The 17,335-nt window shown below is 41.5% G+C and overlaps 1 protein-coding gene across 1 annotated transcript in view; it reads left to right on the top strand.

The window, feature by feature from the left end:
* The first annotated feature begins 2,364 nt into the window (after positions 1-2,364).
* Positions 2,365-17,335, top strand: part of vegfc (vascular endothelial growth factor c) — a 146,188-nt gene continuing 131,217 nt past the window's right edge. Inside the window, exon 1 of the mRNA XM_039810919.1 lies at positions 2,365-2,624. Within this exon, the coding sequence (XP_039666853.1) occupies positions 2,508-2,624 (117 nt within the window). The 5' untranslated portion in view covers positions 2,365-2,507. The remainder of the gene's footprint in view (positions 2,625-17,335) is intronic.

Below are 17,335 nucleotides of genomic sequence, written 5' to 3'. Positions count from 1 at the left end.
CTTCTCATGACCAGTTAACTCATGTAACATGCTATTCAAAGTGTACCGTACAATCATACGGTACACTTTGAATTGACATCAGCAGGATGAATGCCAACCTCACCTTCATTGTCTGCCCTAAGAGTCACCTCTCTGGGTTTGTTTTTAATAGGTTCGCCTCAGAATCCCCCAAACAACAAGGTGAAATGAGGCTGGAATCAAATCATTCCTCATTTCTGGATTGAAAGAGCCACAGTCCCTATATCCACGACATTCCACTTCCGGGATTGCTCCGGTGCCGCCGGAAATTTCGCCGGATGTCCCTAATTTTCAGCCGGATGTCCGTCACCTTCCTTTTTCTTTGTGTTGGCGTTCTAAACTCTGGTGGATTTATGAGGACTATGGTTATCTGCTCCTCAGATCTCTGCAGGGTAAATCCAGACAGCTAGCTAGACTATCTGTCCAATCTGAGTTTTCTGTTGCAGACTATAACAACTTTTGAACATGTTCCACATAAACAAGTTCCTTCCCGAGAGTATTTAGCAGATAGGCGAACCACAGCACGTTTTTCTCCCATCCCGGAATGCAGTGTGGACTAGCCAGACCTTACTCCGCAGCGCGTTTATGTCAAATGATACGTGAGAATGATCGTTTTGAAAAAGTAAATAAATAAGTATATAGCGTTTCCACGCTTCCCATTTGCTTTCTATGTAAGCAGCCGGGCAATGCATTCTTAGGGGCATTGAGTTGCCCGCTCCTCATTTGCATAAAGTTGAATCTAGGTTACTTTATGCAAATCAGGGGCATCCAGCTTCACTCGCCGCCTCTCAAAAACTCACTGAAATCTTTTAATCTGACCTGATCTATGTCCATCTGAAATGAAGACAGATTCAGCAACTGCATACTGCAACTATTTCTTGCATGAAATGTTTTCAGAAACACATTTCGGTGAACTATTGTTATAAAATAAACTGCTAGTGGCGGGCTAGTCTATATCCTCGACCTTCCACTTCCGGGATGCCCCGTTGCCGTTGGAAATTCCACCATATGTCCATATTTTTGGCCGGTTTTCCGTTATTTTCCTCTTTTTTTTTTTTTACTCCAGTGGATTTATGAGACTATGGTTAACTGCTCCTCAGATATATGCAGGGTAAATCCAGACAACTAGCGAGACTATCTGTCCAATCTGAGTTTTCTGTTGCATGACTAAAACAACTTTGGAACATGTTCCACCAAAACAAGTTCCTTCCTGAGGCTATTTTGCAGCCGCACCGTTGCTCCGTGCAGAGCTTAGTGTAGCAGATGATGATTGTGATTGGTTTAAAGAAATGCCAATAAACCAGAGCACGTTTTTCTCCCATCCAGGAATGCTGTGTGGACTAGCCAGACCCTCCTCCGTAGCACTGTAAAGGAAGGTTTGGCAAAGCGAGACTAGTGGCGGGCCCGTCAAGCGTCCAATACTGGGAAGTGGGGCCATCCCTGCTGTCAAATAATGCCAGTGGACGTGTAGCATAAAGTCTGATATATGGTACTGTAGAGTATCAGTATACGCACAAGTATAAACTTCAGGCCACTTACGTAGGCTATGGTGAAAGCTCTGCCTCGAGCCTCCACAGAACCATAAATCACGCTTTACTTTTCTGGAGAGGTGCACGTCAGGCTACGGCGTAGGGTCGGTATCTCCACATACCTACGCTACGTACATGGCTTTGATTTAACGCAGAATCATAAATTGGCCTTAAGGCGTTTCAGTAAAAAACAGAGCAAAAATTATACAAGTTACTGTGATGAGCCCCGTTTGTTTTTTGTTATTGTGTGAAATGATAGGCCTATATGGGAATGGCTGTCTGAAAAGTAAAAAGAATAGCATGATAATATTTGATATATTGAGCAAAAGTCACCAGATTGTCTTAGTGAACACCAAATAATAGCCTAGGTTATGATTTCCTTAACCTAGGTTATTATTTGGTCTTTTTATTTGGTGAAATAATTCATTTGCAATATTTACATAACGACCGAGGCCACCCAGTGGCGTCTAAGATGCAATTTCTATCAATATTATCGATTACTTTATCTGCGCACCTTTTGTAGCTGGTGCTTCGAAAAAAAGAAGAAAAGTGGTCAGTTGTAGGCTTTTATTTTGAAGGCCGATCCTCCGTTTTCCTGTCATGTTGCTCCCTATCGTTCCGCGACAAGCTCCCCTGACCCTCCGCGCTGATCCGCTGCCATATGACCGGGCTTTCACTCACAGCGGGGCTCAGACACATGCTGCGGAGAAACCAAAAAAAAAAAAAAAAAAAAAAAAAGAGAGAGAGAGAGAGAGAGACAAAAAAAAAAAAAAAAAAAAAAAAAAAAAAAAAAGAGAGAGAAAAAAAAAAAAGAGAGAGAGAGAGAGAGAGAGAGAGAGGCCAAATGAAAGAGAGTTATCAGCGACAGAAGGAGAGGGGAGCGCAGACACAGGGGAAGGTTTTTTAAATGTTTCCCTTTTTATGGTTCTCGGATCATAAACTCTTGGGGAAGTTATAAACATGCACCTACTGGGAATATCTCTTTTACTGGCATATCTTCTCTACAGCAACCTGGCCAGCGACTTCAGCCACAGCGACTACTATGATTACTACGAGCAGGAGCAGATGGACGAGCCGGTAAGTTTGTGTGTGTGTGTGTGTGTGTGTGTGTGTGTGTGTGTGTGTGTGTGTGTGTGTGTGTATGGATCTCCGAGCAGTAGCAACATGTGCTGGGGTATTTCACCTGATTGTGTGAGGTAGGGGTCCAGGGACCACCAAAGGGGGGGGGGGCTCCAGGGGCAGAATCACTGGAGAGATAAAAGCTGAACTGCTGAATCCCTGAGCAACACCTCATTACTATTTCAGTATTATGGTAAAGGAGGGACTAGAGCTGAACCATTTGGGGAAAAATCGGATTGCAATCATGACACGATTTTTTTAAGTTTAGCTAAAGTTCAATATTCACTGTGTAACAGATAAAACACATAATGGAGCATTTACAGTATCAACAAAAATGTAAAAGTTAGAATAATAATAATAAACCGTTCCAATTAAAAAACATATCAGTACTTTCCTGTAAACTGAAATGTCTGCTATGCCTTAGTTCAACAGCAGCATCTACATATTACACCTTCTACGATTATGTTAAATAAAGTAAAAAAAAAGAAAATCCACTGAAAATAGGACATTTCTGAAAACAATCTGTGATATGTAACATTATTCCAGCATTGATCTTATATATTACATATCATAATAAAAAGAGGAATGAAAAATGTTAATCCAAATGTTACACCAAACATTCAATTAAATATTCATATTTCATTCATCACAGTCTTCACCATTAGCTAATCGCATTCTTTCAAATCTCAATTTCGATTTGAAAACGATTAATCATTCAGCCCTAGGAGGGACCCTCGATGGAGATTTATTTGTTGAAAATGACTCAAACTGATTCATCGATTATCAAAATAGTTGTCGATTAATGTAATAGTTGACAATAATAGTCTTTGCAGCTGTAGTTGTTAGGTACTGTTTTTAAGTAAAGAGGGAAGGAAAGAAGAAAGGAAATATGTAGGCAGGAGGTGGGGAAGAAAAGAGGAGGGATAGAAGAGAATGATGGCAGGAAAGTAAAGGAAGAATAAATAATGGAGGGTGGAAAAAGGAAAAAGGAAGGAAAGAAAACGGAAGAAAGGAAGTGTGTATAAAACGAGGTAGAGAACGAAAGAAATGTAAAGAAGGAAGGAAGGATTCAGTTTCCTATCACAGAGGAGAGAAGAAACTAGCAAATATTCACATTTAACGAGCTCACATCACACAAGTTTGACTTTTTTGTCATAAAAAAAGCCTCAAACTGATTAATCGATTATCAGCATAGTTGTAGATTAATCTTTGCAGCTCTACTCTTATTAGGCTAGTGGTTGTGTGCATCTTGGGATCAATGTGCTGTCAGGGACGGGGAGATGATCCCGCTGGAGTCCATCACAGCAGAGTCAAGTAAAAAGTCAAGGTGTTGGTAATGTAGTAGTGTCGCATTGCCAGACCTTCCTCCACAGCGCTGCAGAGGAAGGTCTGGCTAGTCCACACAGCATTCTGGGATGAGAGAAAAATGTGCTGTGGTTTGTGGCATTTCTTTAAACCAATGACAATCATCTTGGGCCGGACGGAGCAAAGGGGCCTCTGCAAAATAGCATTGGGAAGGATCTTGTTTTGGTGGAACATAGACGTGCAACAGAAAACTCAGATTGGACAGATAGTCTAGCTAGCTGTCTGGATTTACCCTGCAGAGATCTGAGGAGAAGTTAACCATAGAGTTTAAAATTCCAACACAAAGAAAGAGGAAAGTAACGGGCATCCAGCCGAAAAGAGTGACATCCAGTGGAATTTGTGCTGAGGTTGGCATTCATCCTGCTGATGTCAATTCAAAGTGTACCGTATGATTGAAATAGCATGTTACATGAGTTAACTGGTCATGAGAAGCAGTTGGTTACATTACCAACAAACAGTGTATAGAAACTGGAGGTGTGGGCTTTGTGAGAAGGCAGATGGGTTTAATAACAGATGCTTTTAAGTATCAGTTTTGACCATCCTTTTTAAAATCTGTGTGAGTCCCCCATCTTTAAGAAGTGAAACACTTAGGGGGCTTTCACACCTGACGTGATGACACTATGTGACAACTGTCGGCATCTCCCAACAGTTATTATTGATTGGTTTGTTGACGGGCTTCCCCATCCTCTCGTATCCTCTCTCTGTGTCAGAGTTTTTCCAACTGACTGCTGCTCTCCCCTGCTGCCGTGGCTCTTTTTGTTGCGTTGTTGAGAAGCAAGACACACTAACTTTACTTTGGGTTTGAGGAACTGCAGCATTTATTCAGAGACCAACTGAAACCTACACTGTACATTCACTACCACTTAACAAGTAAACAGATTTATTCTCTGCTGTGATAGCCAACAGCTGTCTGCTCTGCGCGCTGACACCGTCTCTCTCTCTCTCTCTCATGTACACACTAAGCACTGAGCTGTTCCTTAAAGCAGCTTCCCTGGTCTTATAACACCATGATAGCCTGCCAGAGCTTCCTGTATTTGGTCCGAAAGTCCCAACCATCCAAAAAAATGCTTTCACACTAGAAACAAACTGGATCATGGTTCAGCTTGATCCGGACCGAGACTACCTCTTTTGGTCGGACCAAATTTCGTCTGTTTGGTCTGGACCGTGGTCCGGGGGAGGTTATTTAGCCTTTTATAGCCTAGCTATAACATGTATGTGTATATTCCGATAATGCAGACAAATAACCCTGTGAAAGGAAATTAACATTAACATGTCACCAAACTGTTCAGACATGGCCAGACACTCAAACACTCAGTTTACTCACTCAGTTTTATTTCAGTTCACTTTCCAAGTTTTATTCCCCTGGAGTGTGTGTGTGTGTGTGTGTGTGTGTGTGTGTGTGTGTGTGTGTGTGTGTGTGTGTGTGTGTGTGTGTGTGTGTGTGTGTGCGTTTCAGTGGAAAACAAAAGGCGCGTTAGTAACGGTCAGCGCTCATCTGTTTGAGTGTATTTTCCTAACCGATTGTAATCTTCGGTTCGGTTGTGCAAGAAATCAAAGGTTTAGCCGGAGCTTTTTCTGCTCAGCCTCTGGATCTAAGAGGTTGGTGACAGAGAGACACACTTAACACAGATTTTGTGTATCACGTTATACACTATAGCCCTTTATTGTCTTACACACAGAAGGAAACACTGATACTTGCTAGCTTTCATGAAATGATTATTATCCATCTTTCTAGTTTTTACAATACGAGTTGGATTGATACTCCATTGAAACATACTTTTCTTTAATGTCATGCCAGCGCAGCAGATTTAAACTGAGCTGAATTGCTATAGAAACTGGATGAGAGAGGAAGGGAAGCAGTGAGAGAGAGCAGTGGACATTTTCCAGGGGGGAGGATTAGGAAGGAGTGTTTTCAAATTAGCCACCGAAAAGAGCCAATGAAGGCAGGTGTCACAGGGGTCAAGTGTGTGTGTGTGTGTGTGTGTGTGTGTGTGTGTGTGTGTGTGTGTGTGTGTGTGTGTGTGTGTGTGTGTGTGTGTGTGTGTGTGTGTGTGTGTGTGAGAGGAGGGGGGATAAGTGCTAAGCAGTAACATGCAGCCATTTGATCTCAGCAGACTCTTCATTGGGATGATGAGTTTTTCTCCCGGTTCCTGTCTTCCACCTTTTAAAGTCCACGAAGTGAGGAATTTAAGTAATAACTGATACCAACTTTGGAGATAATACTGTAGGAATGATACAATCAAACAACTTTCATTTGCTTACCACACTTGAATCTCTTGTTTTTATGCATCAAATGTATGGTTCAGTCTTTCAGTGTTGGGTTTCATACCCCCCCAAAATTAAAGATAGATTCCCCCCCACCACTCCTGACGCAAAGCAGGAAAAAACAGGCTGTATTTTTCCTAATGTTGAAGTTACATGATGAGTGCACCTGTGGCACACTTGGATCAGACAGAAGGGAGGAAACTTACTCTTGTCTGGGACTTGGGATGGAAATTATTTTTAAGACTTTTTAGTTTTGAACCCAAACAATCTCACATCTCTATCACATCCTGTACAGCCACTCATCTACCTGTATTATAATTTAAAATGTGGAGCTACAGGACATCTTTGTTTAAAAAAGACAATGCGGCAGTCTGGTTACCCTGTGTTTAGGATGCAGACGCCAGGTGAAAGGAAATGGTTCTAACGTTGCACTTTAGATGTGTGTGAATTTCCCACACCAGGAGTAATTTATATTGTTTTATTTTATAGTGATCGATTATCTGTTAAAAAAATGTTCAATGTTCTAAGAAAATGTAAAATGTTCTATTAAAGAAAAGGGAGTTAGAAGCCAAATGACATGTTTTAAGTGACTCACAACTTTTTCGTGGAGCCATGTGAACTGTTTTCAATGTTCGTAGCCAAAGTGAAGAAACTGTGTAGAATAATTCATTAAAACTAGGGCTGAAAATAACAATTATTTTCATTGTTGATTAATCTGTTGATTATTTCCGATTAGTTGTTTGGTCTGTAAAATGTCAAAAATAGTAAAAAATGTGGATCAGTGCAACTCAGATCAACTCCACGCCATATTGGCGCTACATTCGCCATTTTGTAACTCATATCTGCCAATTCTTAAGCTTCAAAGAGACAGAACTGTCGTGGCTTCCCCCACCATCTTGAAATTTCGTGTGCACAGCCACCCATGTGGTTACGTTGACATCTTTTTTTCCTTTCTCTTTTCCCCCTTTGTTTATTAAACCAGTGATTTTCAACCACTGGCCGTGAGAGATCGTCCTGTGTGCTGTGGGAAATTGTCTGATTTTACTTAATTGGTCCAACAATTTTTTTATTGAGTTACTGCAAATAATTTGCCATTGTTGCGCAGCAAAATGCAGATTCTGATCTGGGCACTGGACAAAATTCTAACCGAGATGAAGAACCTAGTACAAGAGTGGTGGTCAAAAGAAAGCAAAAAGTGAGCTTGAGGCAATACAACGAAAGTTATCTTTTGTTAGGATTTACTTTCACCGGGGATCCAACTGCACCGACTCCGTTATGCTTGGTGTGTGGGGAAAAGCTATCCAACAGTGCCATGGTCACAAGCAAGCTTAAACGCCATCTCCAAACGAAACACCTGTCACTTCAAAACAAGAAGGTGGACTATTTTGTCCGCCTGCGTGAACACACTGAGAAACAGGTAACGTTAATGAGAAAAAACACAAATGTGTCTGAGAGAGCTCTCAAAGCTAGCTACTTAGTAGCTGAACTAGTAGCCAAATCAAAAAAGCTACGCACTGTGGCAGAGACATTAATATTACCTGCCTGCAAAGCCATTGTGAACAAGATGCTCGGCCCTGACGCGGTTAAAGAAGTAGCCAGAGTCCCTCTCTCAGATAACACAATTGCCAGACGTATTTCTGACATGTCTGCAGACATAGACTGTGTTGTTTTGGAAAAGATACGCATCAGTGGGAAATTTGCACTGCAACTTGATGAGTCTACGGACATTAGTGGACATGCTCAACTCTTGGCCAATGTGCGTTTTGTGGATGGAGACGCCATTAGAGAAAACTTCCTATTTTGCAAATCATTGCCAGAATAAACAACAGGAGAGGAAATGTTTGAGCTGCGGGAGGAACTTAAAGTGTTTTTGACTGATGAGAGGTGCGATGACGCAAAGCTGCTTGCATCTGATGAGTGGTGCGCAAGGCTGGCATACATGGCAGATATATTTCAGCATCTGAATGAATGGAACACACGAATGCAAGGCCGAAATGAAAACCTGCTCACAAGCACAGATAAAATAAATGGATTCCGTTCAAAGGTGCACCTCTGGCAACAACATCTGGAAAATGCCAAGCTTCACATGTTCCCACTCACCCATAAATGGCAAGGAGATGTCAACACTGCTGCACTGTGTGAGATAATAGGTAAACTTTTGAAAACTCTTGAGGAGAAGTTGTCATTTTATTTCCCCTCAACCTCCACTGAATGCCTTGACTGGGTTAGGGACCCATATAGCTCAGCAGCAGTTTTTGGAAAGGAAATGACTTTGCAGGAGCAGGAGTGACTAACTGAACTGAGACAAGACCGTGGTTTAAAGCTAAGCTTTGCTGATCTACCTTTGGACAGTTTTTGGTTGACTGCTGCCAAGGAGTTCCCTATTCTGGCAAACAGAGCTATTTCAGCATTGCTCCCATTTTCCACAACATATCTTTGTGAGCTGAGCTTCTCAAGCATGACTGCTATAAAAACAAAAAAAAGAGAGCGACTGAGAGCGGTTGAGGAAGAGCGTCGTGTGTGCCTTTCTTCAGTTCCTGCCAGGATATCAGCTTTGTGTTAATCTAAACAGGCCCAGGTTTCACACTAAGTGAGTATAAACACATTGAGAGTAGAGATGCACCGACTGACCGGCCGGTGTCTGACATATGCCGATTTTATGCCGGTCAAATTCACTCGGGCGGCGCATGATTAACATCGCGCAACATCAGCGCACCTCCGCTCCATCAGCTGTTTATGAAATGTCATAAAGTCCGCGGCTCTGCAGAGCCGTCTGCTCTACTGATCTCAGGCGAACGGTCAGCCGCTCTCTCTCCCCTCTGAGGCTGAAACATGAAAACCGCACTCACGCGGGTCACGTGAAATATGACAGCTACAGTTTATCGGAAAATAGTGTAGGGCATCCTGACTTTGATGAATTTACTGTTTATCAGACCCCAGATGAGACAAGAAGCTAATGTTATCTAACGTTGCGGTCCCTCTGCCGCCCCTGCTGCAAAAAAAAAAAAAAGAAAAAGAGAGACGCTGTAATCCTCCGACACTGGTTCATTTCCAGGTTGGTGGGGATGCCTACCGCTCCAAACCAACATTAAAAACGTAGTAATCTTCCCTCAGCGTTTAGTTTTGTTGCTAAACTGTGTGTAAAATGAGTGGTGACGTTTATGTTTTCAGGTAACATTACTGATGTTCAAACAGACCTGCGTGTGTGTTTTGAGAAATATCTTTATACTTCAAGGCTATATTTATTTTATTTTTATTTGTTATATATATATATATATACACTCACCTTAAAGATTATTAGGAACACCTGTAAGATTTCTCGTTAATGCGATTATCTAATCAACCAATCACATTGCAGCTGCTTCAATGCATTTAGGGGTGTGGTCCAGGTCTAGACAATCTCCTGAACTCCAAACTGAATGTCAGAATGGGAAAGAAAGGTGATCTAAGCAACTTTGAGTGTGGCATGGTTGTTGGTGCCAGACGGGCTGGTTTGAGTATTTCCCAATCTGCTCAGTTACTGGGATTTTCACGCTCAACCATTTCTAGGATTTACAAAGAATGGTCTGAAAAAGTAACGAGCTCACCAAAATTGGACAGTTGAAGACAGAAAAAAGAAAAAATGTTGCCTGGTCTGTTGAGTCTTGATTTCTGTTGAGACATTCAGATAGCAGACTCAGAATTTGGCGTAAACAGAATGAGAACATGGATCCGTCATGCCTTGTTACCACTGGGCAGGCTGGTGGTGGTGTAATGGTGTGGGGGATGTTTTCTTGGCACATTTTAGGCCCCTTAGTACCAATTGGGCATCGTTTAAATGCCACAGCCTACCTGAGCATTGTTTCTGACCATGTCCATCCCTTTATGACCACCATGTACCCATCCTCTGATGGCTACTTCCAGCAGGATGATGCACCATGTCACAAAGCTCCAATCATTTCAAATTGGTTTCTTGAACATGACAATGAGTTCACTGTACTAAAATGGCCCCCACAGTCACCAGATCTCAACCCAATAGAACAGCTTTGGGATGTGGTGGAACGGGAGCTTCATGCCCTGGATGTGCATCCCACAAATCTCCATCAACTGCAAGATGCTATCCTCTCAATATGGGCCAACATTTCTAAAGAATGCTTCCAGCACCTTGTTGAATCAATGCCACGAAGAATTAAGGCAGTTCTGAAGGCAAAAGGGGGTCAAACACGATTTTAGTAGGGTGTTCCTAATAATCCTTTAGGTGAGTGTGTATATATAGTTGGATATTGGATGTGAAAAGAAGGAAATGGTTCTAACATTGCACTTTAGATGTGTGTGAATTTCCCACACCAGGAGTAATTTAAATTGTTTTATTTTATAGTGATCGATTATCTGTTAAAAAAATGTTCAATGTTCTATGAAAATGTAAAATGTTCTATTAAAGAAAAGATGGAAAATAAATATTTGTGTGTGCTGTAAAGTGGTTAGAAAATATGAAATCGGAATCGGCTAAAATTGGTATCGGCAGGTCAAACTCAAAAATGTAAAAAATGTGCCGTGGCTCAAAAAAGGTTGAAAAACACTGGTTTAAAGTTTAACACACCAATGTTTCCCATACATAGGTTCTACTTGGGCGCCCCGCCAAGGTAGATTTATACCTCACCAGCTTTTTATTAAGTTTGTTGTAAATGTTTTAAACTACAATCCAGAGTTGACAGAAATCTGTTCAGGTGAGATCTTAATGCGTGCAACACGGACATGTAACGTTATAGTAGGCTACAAAACAGCCTGTTTAACGTTAAGGATCCCCAAAACACGGATTAAAGCACTATTCACACAGGAATAGTATCATCAGGGGACCTCGTGTAATTTAGAAATTACCCTCCCACATCTGAGTTTTGTGTGGCACATTCGCACAGGATAAGCTAAGCCTGTTTTTACTTGAATTTACTGACATATCTGTACCCCGAGAGTTGGCTACCCGGATGAGGATGGCCAGGACGAGGCCACCGGTCGGGGTTCTGTATCGAATTGTGCCATGCCCGGCAGAGGTTACGAAAGGCGCATCCCCTATCCCTGCCGCGGCAGCACCCACACAGCATCACCGTCAGCCCTCGGACGAAGCTGCGGGGACATTGACTCCGGGACGGAGGTCTCCGTTCGGGCAGTGGTCCAGACTACGTTGGCCATGAAAGGTGGCGTCCGCAGCCTCCCACCATCTAGCATATTCATTTTTGCTAGAGGGATAAAAAGGCACATAGGAAACAAAAACCTTGAAAAATGATAAAGGACCCCGCCAAATCACAGACATCACAAGACCTACTATGGTAGATAATTTGCGGGGGAATGATCTATAACAAACAAAATGAACAAGAGTTAACTTGGATAGCCTTGTGTAATAAGATTTAACAGGAGTTAATGTGTTGAGATGTATAATAACGTAACTGTATTGCTCAGTATAGTTTTAACGTTGAGTTGAACCATAAAATGTATTTGACAAACCAACCAGATGTAATTGATAAAGCAGATATTAGGCAACACTTCATCTGTATCATCTTCTAGTCTGGTTTGTTTCATATTTAAATAGTTATTTCTTTATAAATTATCTCACGTAGTCATTTGAAAAATAAAAAAGTTCATAAACCCTGGTTTGACTAGTTTAAAACTGAACCCAGCCATCACACGCCACGCCGTCACATCCTGCACTACCCTCCACCAAAAGTAAATTCTCACAAAACACTAGAAACCACACACACAAAACATGCAAACACACACACACACACACACACACACACACACACACATACACACACACATACACACACTTGCTTGTTTTGACTTTGGTTTGTAGTTGTTGTTGGATAATGGATGTTTATTGATTGAAGAATTTTCAGTATTGCTGAAACTAAATCACTTTATATCTTTTTAAAGATCTGGGGCCCGTTTCAGAAAGCAGGTTTAGTGAAAACTCAGAGTTTGTTAACCCTAAGATGAGGGAATCGCTGGGTTTTCTGTTTCAGAAAGAGAGGTAACTTAACCTCAGAGTCAGTTGCTATGGTAACTGAGCCTGTGAACCTAACCTGGTCGGGAGCAGGTTTTCTTCAATAAACCTTGTCTCCTCCCTCTGACACAGCGCTCTTTCATTTCCTTAATTCATTCAGTCTGTATCAGGCACATTTTAGCGCAGTTTGTTATCTGCATGAATAAATAAACAGTGTTGGTTTATTAACCATGTAGACTATAAAATGTTTTTTTTCTCAAAACATGGCATTTCCTTTTGTCGACGATCCCGTTGATGAAGAAGCTGTTACTTCGCAGAGAGTTAAACATACGTCGGGAGATGATATTGTGGCCCGACTATAGATGCATTTTTATTTCCAGATAACTACCTATTTGAGCGGTATCGTTTTCCTTCCCAGTCTATCAGATATGTAGCTAGATACTTTATCTGTCCTCATATCACTAACGTCACCCATCGTGGACATGCTCTACCCAGCACATTCTTTGTTTTTTTTGCAAACGGCAGTTTTCTTTACAACATTGATGATGCGGAGCATATTAGTAAAGCCACTGTGTAGCAAAGTGCCGTCAGAAGAATGTGACTCGCTCTGAAATGTTTTTTAAACGTTTTTGTAGTGTTCCCTGGACACAAACCAGTGAGAGCCATTAAAAATAAATAAATAATTATAAATTATAATTCTGTTAATGACGTGGTGCTGCAACCTCAGAATAGGATTAGTAGTAGTTTAGTTTTCCACCCGCAGGATTGCACCTAAATGAAATTATAGGTGTAATACCATTCCAGTTTTCACCAGTAATATTAAAGGTTACCTGTGTTGGGACCGAGGAAAGTAAGATTTAAACTGATCTTAAACAAAGGAACACATGTGGCCAACATGTGCTCAGAGACAAAAAGGCCTGAGACAAAAGACAGGCCTACTTGCAAGAGCTTGGTGAGTTCACACCCCTATGCAAAAGTCCAAGCCAAAAGGGAAAGAGCCTCACAACTGGCCGGAAGTCAAAGAACTACAGGATTGTAGTCTTCACACCTTCAAGAGTTTAGATTCTTCCTATTGGTTCAGCGGGACCATAAACACAGCATGAGGTCTATAAAACCCTCTGACACACCTTTTTCCATTGTCTTCCATTGCAACTCACGCTCCTGAAGGAAGCACACAAGCGCTTGTGCTAAAAACTTCCATTTCTAAACAAAGTGGATTTAATTAAGGGATCCTGGAAACACACGTCGTGTTTCAACGCTGCACAGAGAACAACGACGTTCTCTAGAAGAAAATCGGACAAGGACACCGTTGTTTCTTCAAAGTCGACATAGCTCCCCGCCTTCTGCCCTTTTTGGAGGGAAAGTTTCTCTGGGGCCACTGACGAGTGACATGGACCCGTTCTGTTTTTCCGTGGAAGCCTATGGACTAATGGACGACATACAGTAAGGCTTAGTTCTTCTGGGCAGAGGTAAAACATAGTATGTTTATTAATGTGTGATGGCTAATGTTGCGATTGCTTACCATTAATGTGATTAATAAGCGCTGGTGCGTGTTTGATTTATTAATCTATGATTGTGACCGCTGAGTCAAATCTATTTCTGTGAAAGCACAACTGATCAAGGTGCACGGTTGATATGTTGTGTTGAATATGTAGCTTGTTCAGGCTGTAAATGATACTTTTTGCTTCTTCCACTGCTGAGGAGTTTTAGTTACTGTTCTGCAAGATAATAATCTCCATCGGTCCGTCTGTTCACAGCCCCGGGGCGACGAGAACGCCACCCCGCAGTCTGTGTAGACCGGTGGAGCCGTGTTATCTCTGCGGAGAATCAGCTGTTAGCACACCGGAGTGGTTATAATGAACGTCCCCTCAGTCAGACGAAATCTTCAGTCTGCCTTAATTTAACGTTAGTCCAGACCTGAGTGACTGAGAGGGCTGGTCATTATCGATAACTAAGATCTAAGTGTGTCTCTTTCTTTCCCCTTTCTTCTTTCACTAACCACACACACACACACACACACACACACACACACACGCAAACACGTGCGTGAATAGCTAAACCGCTAGCCCAGCAAAGTAGCTAGTGTGTTCTTTGGTCTGTAAGACGTTAGCCTGAAAGCTAACCGGCTTGCTCTAGCCACACAGCGCTGCACCCAGCACCACTACCGCCCTCTTGAGGCTAAATAGTTTTGGGCAGCTCCGAGGCAGGCCCGTATTAAGACAATGTGGTGTTTATAACAGTTCATATTTGACATTCATCATTATGATAACATTTTGGGGGGGTTAAACTGGCCACTTTTGATTATTGTTAATCCCCCCCCCCCCTCCATCCCCCAAATGATACAGTTCCGCGTACCTGTGGACCAACTCAACTCTGACAGATTGGGGAGGGGGAGTGATAGTGGTCATGTAATATTGATTTATTTATAATTCATTATTATTATTAGTGTGAAATTGTTCATAAACGAGTAATGTATGATCTTTCAATTTCAAGTGAATAATATAACAATTTACGGAAAATAATGTTAAAGCTTGTGTCATGTGGTGACCCCCACTGGTTGTGAATGGTTGGTGCCCCTGGGCACTGGCCCAAGTGCCCTTATGGATAATCTGGGCCTGCTCATAGGAGTAGCCATTTTTGTAGTCTTTGGGCTAGACTACATTTCGACACACCCTCCTCCTCGCACTCTCTCACACTCACACAGACACAGACGTGTCTCCCCAGATGCTGGTTTGTTTTGCTTTGTTCTGTTGTAGTTTAAAAAAAGGTATATTGGTTTTAATATATTGAAGGATTATTGATCGGCCATTGATAATTTTGAAGTTAATAAATTCTACTATATTTTAAATAGCAGTTGTCTGTGATCATTTGTGTACTTATTGTAATAACAAGCTGGTTAAACAGGTCGTTGCTCAAATTCAACCTTTTGTTCCTTTAAAGGGAATACCACCTAATGAGACTGTTTCACAGTTTGATTATTGGTCCCTGACTTTTCAGGGTGGTGCCCGTTTTGATTGTTTGTTGATTTGATGAAGGTATTAATAACCATATTCATAACTTTATTAATATTGATAAACATCTCTGATAATTTGCCAATAATTAAATTTGTACACCTACGAATTCCCAACACCTGTGATTTAAAAATGAAATTAATACACTATGTTGTTATATGTTATGCATTGACTCTAGCAGCAATTTTCTCCCACACCAATTCTCGCTATTTTGCAGCAGCCACTGTTTCTTTTTTAACGAAATACATGTTCAAACTCGCTGTATGTGCGCATGAGTATTTCCGCCGACCAGTTTGTTTGTGGTTGTTACCATGGTGAATCATAGTATCATGGCTCCATTCATGCTGCCTTTTTATAGTTGTGGTGCACACGCTTAACTCTAAGTGAACCTACTCTGAGTTGATTGAACCAACTCAAATCAGCTGTTCTGGAACCGAAAACTCAGAGTTTCCCATCTCAGGGTAAATCAACTCAGAGTTCAGGGTTAGACTCAGAATTTGTTAAACCTCCTTCCTGAAACGGCCCCTGTGTCTGTGATTATTTGTGTATATGTTGTAATAACTCGTGTGAGATTTTTAGGAGAACACCCCCTTTCGAGACTGTATCCACAGTTCAGTTATTGGCACAGACTTCAGGTTGGTGCCCTGTTTATTATTTATTCAATTTAATAAAGTTATCAATATTCACAACTTTATTAATATTGTTAAAATACCTTTGATAATTGCTAATAACTGAACCTGTGCCTCCTAAATCTCAACATAGTACTTTACGGACACTCCTTCCTGAAGTACCAGATGACAGGGTTTTTTCCACACATGGCATTGCAGTGACTATCCGAGTACTGAAGTACTGAAGAGGACAGGCTCGGTGGTAGGACATCTGCAAAAATCTTCCCTTCCAGGGATTTTCATTTGATTTCATTGTCCACACCGGGTAACAACAGCAATGTTGTGTCTAGGCAAATGGAATCACATTGTAAAGCTCAGGGAGAGATTGTGCTTGGCAGAACAATGATAAACTCAATGGGGACTTAAATTGGAAGACAATCTATGATTTTTGGTGACAATTAATGTGTTTTGTACACCCTACCTCTTCTGTACAACGTGTTAATCTGGTAGTAAAAGTTCATTTTACAACCCGCATTGGGATCAAGTGGCAACTTTTGGACCTGAAAAGCGAAGCCAATGTGGAAGTGCCTTCAACTGCATTCTCTCTAATTTCCAACAGGGGGCAACTCCACTGGCTCCAAAAAGAAGTCTATGAGAAAATTAGCCTACTTCTCATTTGATTTATCACCTCAGTAAACATTTTCATAATGAGTTTATGGTCTCAATCGCTAGTTATAAGTCTTCTTCAATACAGCATGATGTTCATTTAGTAAATGATCCCATTTATTTGAAAACAGACAAATAAAGCAGGGGATGCTTTAGGACCTGTCAATCAGGACAGAGGCATAGCAATGCTATCCATGCTAACACTGTGGACATTAAAAATGGACCTCAACCTGTTTTTGAGCTGCTGTCCATGTTTTCATTTTAAACTTTGAGTTTTCACTTCATCAAAGTTGATTGGACCATTTTGGTCGCTAAACAAATTTCAGTGTTCGGAGCAACTTGTCAACCAAAGATAGCTAGCTAGCGCTAGTGTTAGCTAGTAACTTAAGGTCTGCACATAAAGTCTGCCGATTTTCTGTTCTGCCGTACATGCATATGAACTGTATAAAGCCAGTACCTGGAGTTCTGCATTTACCAGCCAGCCAAACTCCACTGGATGACTTGCGTCAGAAGGGTTGAAAATTGGTGACTTCCCCTCTTTAGCGTTTAGCTTAGTGCAGCGGCATTAAAACTATTCACAACTTGCTTAGACGCATCTACCTCCCTAGCTCCGCCCTTTTGTCCAAATATGGTCACTTCTGGCTCCAAAATACCAAGATGGCAAAGGCCAAAATGCAAACTCACGGCTTCAAAAGAGCAGTCCACAACCCATTGGGTGAGATCACCAATGTTACGTCTGTTATTTTTACATTCTATGGTTTGGAACAAATGTGGGAT

Source organism: Perca fluviatilis, chromosome 1 (assembly GCF_010015445.1).
Source record: "Perca fluviatilis chromosome 1, GENO_Pfluv_1.0, whole genome shotgun sequence".
NCBI classification, from domain to species: domain Eukaryota; kingdom Metazoa; phylum Chordata; class Actinopteri; order Perciformes; family Percidae; genus Perca; species Perca fluviatilis.
Note: the sequence above shows the minus strand (reverse complement) of the source record. Positions and strands in the feature narration are given on the sequence as shown.